The sequence below is a fragment of the Silurus meridionalis genome, chromosome 19 (assembly GCF_014805685.1).
Source record: "Silurus meridionalis isolate SWU-2019-XX chromosome 19, ASM1480568v1, whole genome shotgun sequence".
NCBI classification, from domain to species: domain Eukaryota; kingdom Metazoa; phylum Chordata; class Actinopteri; order Siluriformes; family Siluridae; genus Silurus; species Silurus meridionalis.
The window spans coordinates 8294576-8312153 of NC_060902.1; the positions used below are offsets into that span (position 1 = coordinate 8294576).

The following is a 17578-nucleotide window of genomic DNA, read 5'->3' on the forward strand; positions in this document are numbered from 1 at the left end:
CTCCTACTCTGCAGATTTAGAATGAAATTATACAAAGTTCATGAAAAAAGCAAACAGTCGATTATTCATAATATACTCAAAAGCCATCTGACCCGGATTTCAACCAGATGGGTAGATTAGTATTTTTATGACCAAGAAAAAAGGTTTTTATTTATTATATAATAAATAACATTGGCAATGCTCACACACTAATACTATAGATGAATTGACAGCACATTATTCGTTAAGATGAAAATCTGTACAAGATATTTCATGTGCAAAAAGACTTTTTAAAAAAGTACTAGTAATAAGTAAAGTAATAATAACCTTAAAATCATGAAAAAATTAAATGCTTATGAAAAAAGTCCATATTTGGTGTGGCAACGTCTGACATGTTGGAGATAAGATTTGTAACATAATATCTTACTTTCAAAAATTTTTTCTTTGCAAGATAATGTTTGGGATATTTTTTGTACACAATCTGTAAATCATAGAATAATAATATGCACAACATAGATTTGCACAAAAAAATGTGAAGGTTAATAAATGTCTAAAACAAGGGTTAATTTGGCATTTCAATGCTAAGACTATAATATCATGAAAATATGCTCTTCAAATTGTTTTTGTACTTTTGAATAACAGTCCTTTATACTTCTTAGCCTATGCGACAGTGTCAGCATACTTGGCTGATCCAAATTGTAGCTGATTTAACAGCATTTAACATTATAGAAGAAATGGAGTTCCCCTTCAGCAACTCGAGCTGTGTCAACAACGCTTTGGGAATGCTTCTGTGTTGTCCATGCTCCGAATTACATGTGTAATCAGTCCAATGGAAAGCGTGGCGTCACCGGCTGTGTAATGTCACGACCAGAAAATTATAAAAAGCACATCGAGTGAAGCCGGTGCTAGCTTATGTTTGTTCAGTATGCGCTCTATATGTGTTTGTCATATGGTAAGTGGTAAGTGGTAAATGTCTAAAAAAATAAGAAAATGAAAGCAAGCAGCAAGAGAAAGCACTCTTTTCCTGTGTGTTGCTTGCTTGGGAGCTTTCTGACATGTACTTAAGTAAAAATTTGGTGTTTTGGTGTTTGATTTGAGACTTAGCACGGAAATTAAACAAATCTTTACTGATTAAAAATATATTTTTCGGTGGAGTTTATTTATTTATTTTATATCGAAGTAAAGATAGGATGTCGTTAATAATTGTATGTTTTGCTGAAGGTTTTTATTTCGCCTCTTTCATATTTAGTTATTTATTTATGTATTTATATTTTTTATAACAATGGTAAAAACAGAAATGAGCGCTGAATTGATAGCGCTTTAATAAAATTCTGTGCCGTTTAAAATAATTGTTATTTTGACAGCCTAATATATATAAATAAAACCAAAACGAATTAAAAAAGTTGTTACCTGATGAATGTGTCCAGGCTGAACATCCACATATAGAACACAAGCAGAGAAAAGATGATGATGATGATGATGATGATGATCAGGTGATCAGGAAAGTCTCTGTTCTCAGTCATGTTTACATCACTGACTCCCTCTGTCTCATCCACGTTAGCTTTACCTCTTGTTGCTTTCTGCCCTGCTCATTCTTAGCTTTATAAACTAGTCTATTTCTGTGGTGAGTGAGAGGTAGGACGTTATACACCAGTGGATTGAAAAAAACGCACAATCACAGGAAATCTGTTGGTGGGCTGAAATTGGCACGCAGTGAAAATAAAAAATATTGACATTTTACCAAATCAATGGATTAAAACTAAATTGACGAGCGGTTTTGAAAATGTAAGAAGTAAAAAGTACAGATATTTGTGTAAAAATGTAATGAGTAAAAGTAAAAAGTTGTGAAGAGACACTGGATAGCTATCTCTCCCCGGGTGTCTCATTGTCACTTAAAACCCTGGCGCTGCCCACCAAGCCCCTTCAGAATACTTTGGTGCCAGTGGGCAAGGCTAATGCCTCAGCAGGTCAAGCCACAGTGTTGCAGTGTTGCCTATCAAGCTGACCTGCTGCAAAAGCTGGATGTGGGGGGCATCTCGGGCAGCCAAGAGGTTCAGGAGCTTTACCATCTGGCAGACCTGGCTGTGAGGGCCACTAAAGAGACCGCTGGGGGCGTTGGACAGTCTATGGCCACCCTCCTGTCTGCTGAAAGGCATCTATGGCTCACCGTGGCGAATCTTTCCAACAGGGGATTGCTGGATGCTCCTCTAGTGGCAACAGGCCAATTCGGTGACTCCTTCAATACAGTTGTCGACAGGTTTCAGGAGGCCAAGAAACAGTCGGCGGAGATTCCAAGATCCACCGAGCACCTCCAGGCCTGGGAGGTTTAGAAACAGAGCATCGCCAGTCGCACTCCCCTTACTAGGGACCCTGTGCCGGATGCTCTGGGCTAAAGTCATGGTCTTATTTTCAATAAAAGGACTTAGGTCAAGAAATTCTGACACAGGATATTCTGGTGATTTTGCCTCATTATACAGAGCCGGCCCTGGCACCCTCAGCTTCAGTGAGTGCCCTCCTCGGTTTCTGCCCGGTACTGGACCTGGAGGACTTGCCACCTCTCAGGAGGCCCCTAGAGCTGCACCAGGCTGTAGCTCTGGCTCTAGGTTTACCAGAGGTCAGTCGTGAGAATGATTCCCTTAAGAGACTACCTGGCAGCCTGGGAAGCTTTGCCAGACGTGTCTCGGTGGGTCCGTACTGTAGACAGATTCTGGTCTCTCCACCGAGGTTATAGACACCATTCTCCAATCCAGAGCTCCCTCCTCGGGGAGGTCATACACTGCAAGATGCCCCCTGTTCACGGCATGGTGCGATCTGCACCAATTGGATCCAGTTAACTGCCCGGTTGGCCCAATGCTGGAATTCCTTCAGGAACAGTTTGTCAAAGGGGTTGACTTATGCCCCACTTGCAGGGCAGTCGCTGTGTAGAAACCCATTGGGGATGCGTTTTCTCTGCCATGCCCGGAGGTTGAGACACAACCTACAACCTAGAGTGCATAGCATGGGACTTGGCTGTCGTTTTGGGGGGCCCTTTCGGAGCCTCCCTTTGAGCCCTTGGCCGAGGTGCCTTCCTCTCTTAAGAGAATGGGGGAACTTCAGGCCCTCTTTATGGCCCCCTCATCCCTGGAGTTTACTCCAGGCATAGCCAGTGCCTTTCTTTCCCCTAGATCAAGGTATATTCCCAAGGTACCCTCGGTCGTCTTACGACCTGTTATGCTCCAGGAATTCTTTCCTAATGGTTTCCAGACCACAGACTAGGAAAAGCTTAAGACTGTGTCCTGTGCGAGCACTGTGATTAAATTTGTGGAGGAAGTTAGAGCAGCTGTTCATCTGCTATGGCCCTCTGAGGAGAGGTCTCCCTGCGAACAAGCAGAAGCTCAGCAGATAGATTGCGGACACTATTTAATTTTCTCATATGAGTCCTCTGGTCACCCCGCTCCGTTCAGGGTCAGAGCACATTTTACCTGGAGTATGGCAGCCTCTAAGGCTTGGTCCTCTGGAGTTTCTCTCCAAAACTTTTGCAACTGATTACACACGTTATTGAAAGCGAAACGTGGATAATGCGGAAGCATTCCCAAATCATTGTTGATGCAGCGTCTTGTTCCCTTGGGGAACCATGGTTACATACGTAACCTGGAGACGGTGTGTGTTTTCCCAAAACAGTCAAAAAAGATTAACATTTATTTGCTTAAATGGAAATTTTGATTTTCGAAATAAGGAGCTTAACTCTCCTGTTTGTACTTATCACTCCTGTTTTCTAGACAGGCAGACAGCTGAAACTGAAACACTTTGTGACTCATGAACTTCACATACTCAAATCAGCAGGAATTAATCAAGCTCTCAAACACACTTTTGTTACTGCACATAAATATGTGGTTTAAAATGACTTATTTGTGTTCATCCCCACAAGTTGTGTTTAGCTCTGTGAGTCAGATAAATATCCTGTTAGCTTTATGGTGTGACGGCAGCAATGTGGACTTGGGGGTTTTAAGGAAAATAAATGCTGAGGCTGGCAAATTTAGTGGCCATGATTCATTACAATACTTTTTTGAATGATGCAGATATTCAGCTAGTGAACTCTGCAGTGCCCTGGACAAAACAGTGATAAGTTGGTTGTAAGAAAACACAGCCTGTTGATATGAAGCATTGTACAAATTAGAAAAAGCATTCTCCCTGTGGCAGACCACACAGAAACAGACCTCCCCATTTGGATTGTGTGCAAGTACAATACTGCTGCGTGACCTCTATTACTTCCATCTTGCAATTACAGAAATACATGAAGACTAATCACCAGATTTTTTATAAACGATGATCTGAGGCTGTATATTCCAAGAGTATATTCCATCAACACATATATCCTTGAATACTGACTTGTACTTCTGTATTTTGCTGCCAAGTTTAAGGAGGGCGATAGCATACAGAGACCCAGAGCAGTTGATTCACCTCCATCTAGAGGCAGTTGGCTCACAAACCTGCCTGGGCTCACTTCCAGCTTTTTGTAGATCAACTGCAGAACCCTGGGGAAGAGGAAGGAGAATACACAGAAACAGCTTAATAGAGATGAGAAAAGATATACTTTATATATATATATATATATATATATATATATATATATATATATATATATATATATATATATACAGTAGGTCAGCCAATGCACAGTTTGAAAGATATAATGGACTACTAGTCTCCAGTGTAACAGCATTGTGATAGAAATGGGTGTAGGGTTAAGGACACTTCCTTTTTGCTTAATAAAATTTGGATCTTCTGCTGAAAATTAAATCTAAATCTAAAAAATAGTAAATGTTTATAGTTATAGTTTTATGTAAGGTTATAATACCATATATGAAGTTGAATAAGTAATAATAATATATGAATAATATGAATAAATGTTCAGATTCTGCTCATCTAGTTCCACTGTACGTTTTAGTGTTGACCTGCATCTAGCATACACAAACCCACTTGAACATAGCTTGTTAATGAGGTCAGTCCAGTCTATATATGCAGAAAAATCAGTAAAACATGCACTGCATGAAACCTAAAGAAATAGTTTTGGGATACAGGGAACAAAGAGTCTAGCAGAGAAGAAGAAATTGTATAAGCTAAAATCAGAAGACTAGAAGCTTCTGTTTATTCTCTGTTGGAGCAGTAATGCAGATTTTTTTGGGTGGTTGAACAGGTGGATTGAACCCAGCTATGGCTTCACTGTGGCTATTCTGCAAGTCTGGTCTGAACATACAGAAGAGGTTTAAATAATAGCACAAGTCACATATGGAACCTATTTAGTAATGACGCTTGGGTAGTTCCGTTTGTTTAAGTATGGGTTTTCTTGTCGAGATCCATGGTGGAGGCTGGAGCTGTGCTTCATGGAAATTACAGCCTTAAAGACCAAATCAAACAAGCAATGCGAATGCAGCTACTTTAGCTGAAGTCACAGTGGACTGAGCTTAATGTGTGGAAATAAGCTTTTTTCAGTTGGCAACAAGGAACAGACAACCATTCCACGTTTCTGTGAGTCGTAACACGTGGACACAAGCGCTAGTAAATCTCTCTCTCAGAGCTCCCTGGCTCTGTAGTCTTCCTGCCTTTTCTCTGCCAGATAAAAACATTGGCTCAGGTTTCCTGGAACTCATTTACGAAAGTTTCCATCAAAGAGAAATGGACCATTTGCGTAAATCAGTGCAAAACCAGCTTTATGTTTCTGCTCTCTCCAACTGGCGAGGCGGCATGTGGAGGAGTGTACCAAGGAGTGTGTAACATTTTGCAGCTGTTCATTTCTTGTGCATAATCGCTTGTAGTCATAGGAAATGCATCACTGCAGCTCAGCAGATTGTGGATGACTCACTGTGCTCTTTAACATATAAACCGCTGGAAGAACCGTTCACTTCTTTAGGCTGCACATTCTCACTGGCTCTTCTGTCTACCCAAAAAACACTGGAGTATTTGTCCAACGTTGGATTATTGAAAAAATGAAAAACGTGCTTTTACCAGTATTGCTTTTTACAGTCTTCTATGCGGTGTCCTCTTCAGTACTGCAGAGACGGATGGAATTTGATGAGGCAATGGTGAGAGAATAACTTTTGAGGTGTAATGTTTTGGATATCATTACTGCCTTACATGATTGTTAGAGTGTTTGCAGTATTGGTAGATGAGTTGTGCAAGCAATTATGCTTAGAAGGGTATCTCTCACAAGGACAAGGTTCTCTCTCATGTGTGTATGTGCAATCCAGACTTACCTGAGGCGGTTTGGCTACCTCGACACTCCACTCGACAAGGAATCACAGGCTGATGTAAGCGACGAGGCTATTAGAGAAGCCCTGAGGTAACACAACAAAAATGCTTGAATTTCCCAGTAAACATAAATACTATAACCGTAATTAACATTGGGACATCAAAAAGACTAACAATCAATAATGAATTAATTATTGGGGAAAAAACTTGACAACAATATTATTATAGTATTTAAACAGATAATTTACATTCATGGCATTTGGCAGATACCCTTACCAATTATAGTCAAACAACTGAGCAAAGTGAGGGTTTAGGGCCTTGCTCAGGGGCCCAACAGTGGCAGCTTATTAGTGAAAGGAGTTGAACTCCTACACTCCTGCAAGCAGTATGACCTTCTGATTAGAAGCCCTTAACCACTTAACCAGCTGACTAACACCTTAACCACTGAGCTGCCACTCTGATGCATGTCCCAGCATTTTAAGATATAAAGATATATATTAATCATAAAATTAGTTTTTATTGAATCAGGTGTTGGTAATTATCTAAATATTATTGCCACTTCTTTTGCCAGGCTTTTTCAGAGAGTGTCAGGTTTGCCAGTAACTGGAAAAGTTGATACAGCTACAGTGCTGAAAATGAAGCAACCACGCTGTGGGGTTGAGGATCCTTTTAATCAAAAATCCAATAAATATAGGCGTTTTGGTGGTAAGTGTTATCTTCCGTAAGTTTCTGTGGATTGTTGATTGACTTCATAACATTTATAACATTTTCACAAAACAAAGAACACTAACCATTTCCATATAAAATGCCTTTTTAACCCCGAATCCTGAACATTTTCATTAAAGGGTGTGATGCAATACGAAATATTTGTTATACTCAATTAGGTAATGTGACGAGAATCATGAAAGCCACTAATTTTTTTCCTGTAGAAACATCACATTAATGTTAATAGACTACTTTGTATTTTACTTTTACTTTGAGATAGAAATGGCATTCATGTGAGTTAGGTTAATAGCTTTTTTTTTTTTTTTGCAGTAATTAAGGGTGCAAAACAAAAAGGTCCCCTGGTGGTCTAGTGGTTAAGATGCAGCGCTCTCACCGATGTGACCCGGGTTCGATTCCCGGTCAGGGAACCATCCCCAGCCACTCTCAGTGCCGGTCCCAAGCCCGGATAAATTGGGGAGGGTTGTGTTAGGAAGGGCATCCAGCGTAAAAACATATGCCAAATCAAAACGTGCGGGGGATCCGCTGTGGCGACCCCTAACGGAAGAAGCCGAAAGAAAGTTTAAGGGTGCAAATTAAACATTTTCTGCTCTAAATAAGTAGTGTCTTTGATAATCTCTAGACTTTAATATAGTAGAGAAAATAATATTTATATAATATAATGAGAATGCAAAATTTAAGTTGTTGCTTAATTATAAATGTTTATTTATTTATTTTTTGCTTGGTGTTGCTCAAAGCAAGATTCACTCTCAACTAGTGGAATGTTATCTTGTAGATTCCTGTGCTAGATTCCAGGAAATGACTCGTGGAAAAGTGTGAGCCTTTTTATTTGTACCTGTTGGCATTCTCAAAGCTGCGCACTGTAAAAACGCATTTACAAAAAGAGAACACATTGTTTTAGGAGGTTTTTCACAGTTTTGGTTTGTCATGTTTTTATTTTTTAGGTATTTGGAGAAAAAGGAATCTGACATTTCGTATCTATAACTACACACCTGATCTGGGGAAGGCGGCAACACAGAGGGCCATTAGACTGGCTTTTAAATACTGGAGTGAAATCACTCCATTAAGCTTCAAGGAGATTGAATATGGCCGTGCAGATATCAGGATCTCATTTCATGCCAGGGATGGCTGCCTATCCCCTTTTGACGGACCAGGTATGTCTCACAATGTAACCAAATATATACATCATACTTACAAAACAATTTGGCCAAAATGTAACATATCAAAAAAAAAAATTTTAACTAAAGAATGTACAATTTTAAGAAAGAATTTCAAATTTTATGCCTGCAACACATCTAAAAAGAAAATTTGGAATGGCGCATCAATGGCTGGAAATGTAAGTGTTACTAATAAGAAACAGGACTAATTTGCAAATTTGTACTCTGTGATAAATGCCAACAACAAATCAAATTCTTAAATTCTTTATGGAAATCATCTTTCAGAGTATAGAGGAGAGGGACCATCTGGCTTGTTATCAGCATTCAGTTCAAAACCCGCATCTCTGATAAAAAAAAAAAAAGGCCTTGCATATTTTTAGCAAGACAGTGCTAGACTGCATCTATTACAAAAGCATGGCTTCACAGTAGGAGAGTCTGGGTGCTGAACTTTTTACCTATTAACCACCAATCATTAAACCAAAAATATGACAAAGAAAGACTTAGGATGGGTAAACAGTTGGAATCCTGTATTAGACACAAATGGGGAAACATTCCTCTCCCGCAACTCCACCAACTCGTTTCCTCAGTTCCCAGAGGTATACAGAATGTTGACTGTTGATAAATTAAAAAAGTAAATTTTCTCAGTTTAAACATTTGTATGTTTTCTTTGTTATACTGCGATTAAAATTTGAAACATTTATTTACAGTTTACACTGTGTATTAAACGAATTTTTAAATTGTTTACACCCTTAAACCTTAATTTAAATTGGTATACTTTACACTTGTTTTAAAATATACAGTTTGACTCAGTAATACATTTTGCATTTTATTCTTTAATAAAAAAGCAGAATAAGTCATTATGATACTGACCTGCTGTACACTCAGTTTTACATGCGGCTTCCCTTACCTTTAATCTACATTAGCAAACCTCAGACACCAAACATGGTTTGGCTAATTTGCTATATTTGTTGAATGGGAATTATTGTATATATTTTATGTCACTATTTTACTTTATTTTCCAATGAGCATTTATGTTATATTTTAAACATTTCCAGATTTGTTCTGTATATAATGGCAAAGGTGTAGACATTCAGAAATTTTGCTTACATATGTTATTGGAGGACCTTATATAACTCTTCTTTTTAGGGATTGCATAAAAATGTCACACTAGAAGGGGAATAAAACTATTTAATGGTACAGGGTGTTGTTTTAAAAGTCTCTAAAATGGGTTTATTTTACAAAACCATTTGACCAAGGATTTAGAGAAGTAACACTATATTATTTCAAAGTCGGTCAGACGTCTCGGTTGGAAAAATGCATAAGCACCGGAGTTAGCTGCTTTCCACAAAACCGATGTTTCTTAAACCATGAGCTCAGACAGTAAGCTAGTGCCAGTGGCTAACCTCTGATAATCTCTATTAAAGGATGAGGTATAACGGAGCAAAGTCATTTCCTACAGGGGTACTATTAACCTACCTGAGGGGCGAAAGGTCACTTGTTTAAGGCCACAACCATCTCAAGATTTAAAAGTGGAACCCATCCTCCTTTGACTCAGTTGACATACAGTATTAAAGCAGTAAACCTACAGTATACCTGATATGCGTAGCTATTTTCTATCCTATATAACCACATTATCAAAATGTAATGAAACTGCACAGTCTGACAACATTGTTCTGAACTAAATAGAATTTGAGGTTAATCATCTTAATCTCATCCTGTCTGTAGGTAATGTACTTGCTCATGCTGAAGCTCCTCCTTCAGGGATCATACATTTTGACGAGGATGAGTTCTGGACCGAAGGCAAATACTATGGTTCTAACCTGCGAATTGTGGCAGCTCATGAGATTGGACATGCGCTTGGCTTGGGTCACTCTCAGTACAGTGATGCACTCATGGCTTCATATTACTCTGGCTATAAAATAAATTTCAGACTGCACCCTGATGACATCAGAGGCATCCAGGCATTATATGGTAAGGTTGATGTTTAAGGTTTAGTACATTTGCATATAAATGCAAATGTACTATATTGAGGCACTCAGACACATAGTCGTCTCAAGTAAACAGCAACAAAACAGTTACTCAAACACCTCGTTTGAAATTTCACAATTTTATCACACCTTTTTAAGGTCCAAAATATTCCTAGACATTTGTATGGCATCTTTATCATCTTGCAAGTTTTAGGCAAACCTGACTGAATTCCACTGTCTCAATCCAGGTAAAAGAATCTCGAGCAGCACCACAGAGGAGGGCGTTCATGCCGTAGATTCCACAACCACATCACCTGTCCCAGGAGTTGATGTTCCTGATCCATGTGATGCCAAACTTGATGCCATTATGCTAGGTAGGAAACTGAACCCTCAGTTAAACTGTTAGTTTTCAATTTGCAAAACAGAAATCTGGTTAATCAAGAGTCAAATATTATCTCGGTTTGGGTCAGGTCCTTGGCGAAAGACCTTTGCTTTCAGTGGGGATTACATGTGGACAATCACAGAGATGGGACATAATGCTCCAATAAAGATCAAGCAGCTGTGGAAAAGCCTGCCAGGGAACCTGAACGCTGCTGTGTACTCACCAAGAACCAACAAGACTTACTTCTTTAAAGGTAGCACATACTTGTGTTTTTACCACAGAGCACAATTGTTATGGCATAATTCAAACACAAGCTTGACAAAAAGACAGTCAGACAGACAGACAAAAACACTACACCTTTTGTCATATGATACAAAATGCAAAATCTTAAAATTTTTAAGAATCTTAACAACAGATCACTGGCCATAAAATGAGCAAGAATTAAACAAATACATAAAGTAACATTATTTTTGCCCAGTTTGATTATTTGAGGATACCTGAACATCACGCTCTATGTGCTCTTTGAACATCCCATTCTAGATGTAGTCTTCCTCTTGGAAGTGGTAGTAACCTTCTCTATACTGAGACGGTGTTCCAGGAGATTTTGGAGCGTGACCGTTTACGTAGCCACAGGAGCATTAGTTGGTCAGCATAAATGGTTCATTCCGAAGGTGCTCATTGGGGTTGAGGTCCAGGCTTTGTGCAGGCCAATGGAGTTCTTCCACTTCAGCCTTAACAAACCATGTCATCATGTTGTTCGCTTCGTGCACATGGATAGTGGTAGCTCAGTGGTTAAGACACACATTGTCTTCTGAGACTTGAGCAAGGCCCTTAACCATCAACTTAAATCTTAAATAGGGTGTCTGCCAAGTGACGTAAATTTTCATGCTGGTTTGGGTCTCATAGTTTCAGTGAAGGAATTCTACAACAATGTGGCAACAGTCTTACTAAGGCTTACATATGGGTGTGATGGTCTGGTGTCCACAAGCCATATGACAATATAGTGTCAGCAGTTAAAGAGAGACAGAGAGGCTGAAAAGTGGACAGACTTTGTCTTAAGTCATCAGAACAGCTTCAGTGCACTTTGGCATAGACTTTGTAACTGCACTAGAGCAATAAACACTGTTCCTCCAAAAGATATTCACTTAGTCTGTATTCTGATGACAGCCCTGTCTAACACTCTATTCCAAAACCATCCTACAGAGATTCATCTGTGTGGAGATTTAACTGTAGAAATCATAGCATATGATTTATCCAATTTTTATACTCATGATATATTAATGATATGGCATTTATACGTTTTCAACAAGAAACAAATGTTTGCTATTTTGTTGAAGAAATTACCCATTACAAAACTATACACAGATGTACAATACTATTCCCATCAGCTTAACTCAGGATGCCGTATCACACAGGATGCTGTAAATAGTTAATATTTTGGAGCCCTGGGAAATTTCGAGCCCTGGGAAATTTGCCCAGGCTATGTTCCCGTACTCTTACAAGGCAGTTTATATGATTTTTATTTAGACAGAATAATGACTAACAGATGTGACTCACTAAACTCTAATGACTCAGAGAGGTGCCGGTACAGAAAGTGTGATTCCCCTGACTGACTAATTAGCCAGAGATGGACGATTGTTGTGTGCCAGGTCTCATTTCTTGTAAGAGAAATATTTATACAGGAAAAATGAAGAACCTCTAATGGACACATATCTAACAGATTAACTCCAAAATAATGCAATATCTGGGAGCTTTCTACAGTGGGATTACAAATGTACAAAATATTTGCTTCAGAGAGGCTTCTCCCATTAGGGGTCGCCACAGCGGATCAGCCGTCTCCATAGCATTTTTCTACCGATATACCCCATGTCTCTTCTCCTCCCACTCCACCCTGCCTGCACTCTTTTCTTCACTTCTCTAACACACTCTCAATTACGTTGCACTGTTGACCCCAGGTACCTGAACTCCTCCACCTTCTCCACCTCTTCTCCCTGCAACCGCACCCCTCCACTGCCCTCCCTCTCATTCACACACATGTACTCTGTCTTACTCCTACTGACTTTCATTCCCCTTCTCTCCAGCGCATATCTCCACCTCTCCAGGCTCTTCTCAACCTGCTCCCTACTGTCAACCTGTCCATCACCACTGCAAACAGGAAAGGGCTCAGAGCCAATCCTTAATGCAGTCCAACCTCCACCCTGAACCAGTCTGTCGTTCCTACTGCACACTTCACTGCGGTCACACTGTCCTCATACATGTCCTGCACCACCCTCACATACTTCTCTGACACACCTGACTTCCACATACAATACCACAACTCCTCTCTCCACCCTGTCGTACACTTTCTCTAAATCCACAAACACACAATGCAGCTCCTTCTGACATTCTCTATACTTCTCCACCAACATTCTCAAAGCAAATAACAACAACAATAAAAATAAACAAACAAACAAACAAACAAAAAAGTCTGGAGACAGACAAGCAGACAGACATAAACCACCATACAAATAGATATATAAAAATGATGATGCAGACAAACACATAGAAAGAAATAGACACAAATAGATAGATTGATGTATAAGAATCTGTGCATTGAAGCTGATGTAGCTTGTGGTGGCCAACACCTTAATAAGACACTGTTTTATCTTTTTTTTTATGTAGAAAGACAGTCAGCCAGACAAACAAAGACAAATAGACAGACGCGTATATATATATATATATATATATATATATATATATATATATATATATATATATATATATATATACACACACACATTACTGTATAATCAGAGTATACAGTAGGTTTACTGGTCGGCGCTATTTGTGTATTTTTCCCACACTGTCTTGTGTTGTTTGCAAGGACACTTAGTCCTCCTAGCTTTATGTTGTTTGAGAAGCACAAACCAATCGTATGGCTAGGCGTCAAACCTTTGTCGATATAATGTATTTTAATATACAACCAGCAACACTCTTAGTTTTAAAAAAATAATAAATTGGGTTTTTTGCTATTGTACTATAGGTTCGGTATAGTTTTGATTAATCCATCATGTATACCCAGACCTTTATTGCATTTGTATATCAGTTCCTTAGATTTTTTTTTATTAATCTCTGCTTCTTTGCAGGTGATAAAGTTTGGCGCTACACAAACTTCCGACTCGACTTCGGCTACCCCAAACAGTTGACTAGAATCCCACCTAACATTGATGCTGCCTTGTACTTTGAGAAGAACAAAAAGATTTTCTTCTTTAAGGTAATGTAAAGCAAATGCGGTTGTATCAGTTCCTACCTGATTTATATGATTAAATAAAACACATGACCACAAGGGGGCAGAAGTCTAATTTATACAGAGGTAATAGTCTGTATAATTCACTAAAGGCTTTTTATGCCATTGTTGCATCATTAAATTTAAAAAATACTTTCCTAATTGTGTCATATTGAAATAAATCATTCAAATGAATATTTGAATACAACTCCTTACCTAGTAGTTGTATTATTTTCCTTCGGTGCTCAGTTTTTAACTTTTTTACAAAATCAAAACAAATCAAATTCTTTTTCTTAGAAATTCATTGATGTACATTTTTAGTATTTCCTTTTTTTTAGCAAATTTAGCAAAATATTGTAGACATAATTAGTCTATTACATTTACTATTAAATGTCTTTTTTAACATTGAGCATTTTTAACGACCCTCATGAACCCTCATGACCGGTGCCAGTCCGCAGCCCGCGGGTTGGGGTCCACTGGTTTCTAGGACTGTGCTGAGACTTGTGATGTGTGGATTAGAGATAGTGGCATTGAGTAAAAGACAGGAGGTGGCGCTGGAGGTAGCAGAGCTGAAGATGTTGAGGTTTTCGTTGGGGTTTTCGTTGGGGTTTCGTTGAGGTTTTCGTTGGGAGTGATCTGGGAGTGATCTGCTGTGGCGACCCCTAATGGAAGCAGCAGGAAGAAGAAGAATCAGAGAATTCATCTATAATTGTATTTTATTTTGTATTTTTAAAAACATACATCAGTTAAAACAAAAATAATTTTCATACAGAACAATAATTATTTATTGTGCTGTTATAAATAAAATAAATTAATAAAAGAAAAATTAGAGGTCCCCTGGTGGTCTAGTGGTTAAGATGCAGCGCTCTCACCGCTGTGACCCGGGTTCGATCCCCGGTCAGGGAACCATCCCCAGCCACTCTGTGCCGGTCCCAAGCCCGGATAAATTGGGGAGGGTTGCGTTAGGAAGGGCATCCAGCGTAAAACGTGCCAAATCAAAACGTGCGGAGGATCCGCTGTGGCGACCCCTGATGGGAGAAGCCGAAAGTTTAGAGGGCGACCCCTAGTGGGGTGGGGGGGTATGACCCCCTGGGTTGGGAACAAGTGCATTAGATTATTTTGTAGTAAATGTTATTTTATATCTGTACTTATTACTGTATCTCTTCTTCCTCCAGGGTTCAGGGTATTGGCAGTGGGATGAAATGATGTACAACGACCTGAGCATTTACCCCAAACCCATTTCCCGCCTCTTTACTGGCATTCCATCCAACCTGGACGCCGCCTTTACATGGACCAACGGCAAGGTGTATTTCTTTAAGGGTGATAAATATTGGCGCATGAACGAGAAGCTGATGGTGGATTCTGGTTACCCACTCAGTAAACGAGAACGGTGGATGAGATGCACCCAATGAGTTTCCTGAAGCGCTAAAAAGAACTTTCACCATGTTAAAACTGCAGAGAAGTCAGGGACATGAACACTGAAACGTATGATGTGTAGCCATGCTGTTGTAATTTACTTCACTTTCCTGTGCGTTCCTTCACTATATTGTAATCTATAATCTATATTATAGTTAATAATAGTGTTTTAAAAATTCAACATGTAGATCAGATTCCAGGACAAATTGCAATTTGTCCTTTTGATAAAAACATGGCCCAAAAAATAGAAATAAACAACAGCTTTCTCCAAAAATCAGTTGTAAATATAGTGACCACACTACAAGTGTTAGTGCTAGAAAAGCTTCTGGGTTACAGGTCATTGGCATGTCTACAGGTGAGTCGTAGTGAATGCTGTACAGATCATTAGGGAGAACAGGAGTCACAAAATTTGTCTTTAATGAACTTGTGCATAGTTGATTGCCATTTTTGTTTCTTATTTATTCATAAAGAGAAATAGTGTTTAAAGAGCTGAGGTCTGTCAAATATGGTCTATTCATAGCGCTTTACATACAATGGTGCTAAGATTTTTCTTTTTTTTTTTTTTTTTTTACCCTTTTTTCCCCGTTTGGAAATGTACCAATTGCTCTTTATTATCACAAAAGAACAGTATATAAGAATACATAATGCATAGGCTTGGTGTTTGGTGGGGGATGTACAGTAGAGGAATGTATGTATTTCCTCTCCTTGTGTTCCTGCTTTATGTTTTGGAGAATGCAATTATTAATGGGCATTTCGGTTTCTGCGGGTCAATTTGCTCAGTTTAAACTTTCACTTTTGCTAATTGCAGGGATTGTATTGTACTGTCAAAACACTGAGACAGAGGGAAAACATATGAGTACTACACTTTTCATTCACATGATCACATAACAAAACAGCTGCAGCCAAAATGGACAAATAGCAATATATTAAAGACTTTGATCAGCAGTAAAGTTTGCAAAACTGAGACCTCAACTGCTGCCTTGCACAATTCTCAGGAGCAAAATGGGTCATTATCAAAGCTTTGTTTCTATATTTTATGCGGAGACAATTAAAAAATAAAAAAATGTTTTGCCATCAGAGTTTATACCTTTGACCTATATTTTCTTATACAAATGTAGACTTTTTGCATGTGATAAAACTACAGATATGTTCTGATCTTGTCCTAAGCAGGTCACTTTATAATGCTCTGACTGATTTTGAAGCAGAGCCACAAACCTTTTCAGAGATGCCTCTATAAAAAAACTATATCTACAATAGTAAAATATTACAAATGTCATTCATGAACGAGAGAGAGAGAGAGAGAGAGAGAGAGAAACTGGAGGGTTGGATATAGTTGGATAGTTCAATTGTTGAAGCTTTGTATATTTGTAATTTTTTTTATTATTACTATTATTATTTCAGGAATTTTATAACTAGTAATTCTCTCCAGTAATAAATCAGTTAAGTAAGATTTGATATCAGACCATGTTTTTAAATGTTTACATTTGTAAGCGGAAATAAATTTATTCTGAGATGTTTCTAATTAGATTGCATGTGTTTCTAATCTCTATTTCCAATTCATTAAAAAAATAAATAAATGAAACCCCACAAAAATAAAAATTAAGCAAAAAACATGATTAATACAACTGCAATGTAATTAAATATGCATCCTGAGCAACACGTATATAAAGAATCAATTTACTTTAGTTAAAATCTGAAAAAATCTAAAAAAGTGAATTATTGATATTGTAGTTTGTCTTTTAATTTATTTAAATTTAAATTGAAGGTGTTTAGTTTTTTTTTTATTAAACATAACAGTTGGTATGCTTTATATTTTTTAAACCATTATTGCATTACATACTTTACAGTATTATACTACAGTACAGTTATGATTGTCATTACTTTTATTTTGACAGCACACATGCACTCACACAGTCAGAGAATGAGGTCATTGTAATGGCTAATGGGAAACAGCAGATAAAATGAGGATTTCAGACCTTTGCATAGTGCTAGAACCTCGTACCCCGAACCCACAGTAAAGCTTTGCCTAGGATATTTTCCTTTTTACATTGATTAATTTCATACATATTTTTATGCACATAAACCTTTAAGGGGAAACCAAATCCGACTTAATATCAATTTTCTCAGCATTGCTTTCATCAAACGTGAGACTCAGAAGCACATCTCTTACAACAAACAACTTAAGTTTTCAAAATTGAATAACAAAATAAACGTTACCTGCTTCTCTTAATGAAGGTTCGAGCTGTAAAGCTGTATTGTGTTTGGTTGTTCCTACTAACCGGTCATAAATCAACAGAACAACAATTCTGTATTCAGGAGTCACATGGAGTAACAGGCACAATATTGAGCAAAAAGAAAATGACATTTTCCGACATTTTGACATAAAATGGACTGTAAAGTGACAAATGAGTTCATGCTGTAGGTTTTTCCTTTAGCCAATGTCTCATGTCCTTAAAATGTT

The 17578-nt window shown here is 38.3% G+C and overlaps 1 protein-coding gene across 1 annotated transcript; it reads left to right on the forward strand.

The window, feature by feature from the left end:
• The first annotated feature begins 5760 nt into the window (after nucleotides 1–5760).
• Nucleotides 5761–16194, forward strand: mmp19 (matrix metallopeptidase 19). The gene is made up of 9 exons (XM_046875211.1): nucleotides 5761–6041; nucleotides 6207–6298; nucleotides 6779–6912; nucleotides 7875–8084; nucleotides 9813–10058; nucleotides 10303–10428; nucleotides 10525–10689; nucleotides 13562–13689; nucleotides 14877–16194. The coding sequence occupies exons 1-9, from the start codon at nucleotides 5946–5948 to the stop codon at nucleotides 15111–15113; spliced, it is 1434 nt and encodes a 477-aa protein (XP_046731167.1). The 5' UTR covers nucleotides 5761–5945; the 3' UTR covers nucleotides 15114–16194.
• Nucleotides 16195–17578: the final 1384 nt, after the last annotated feature.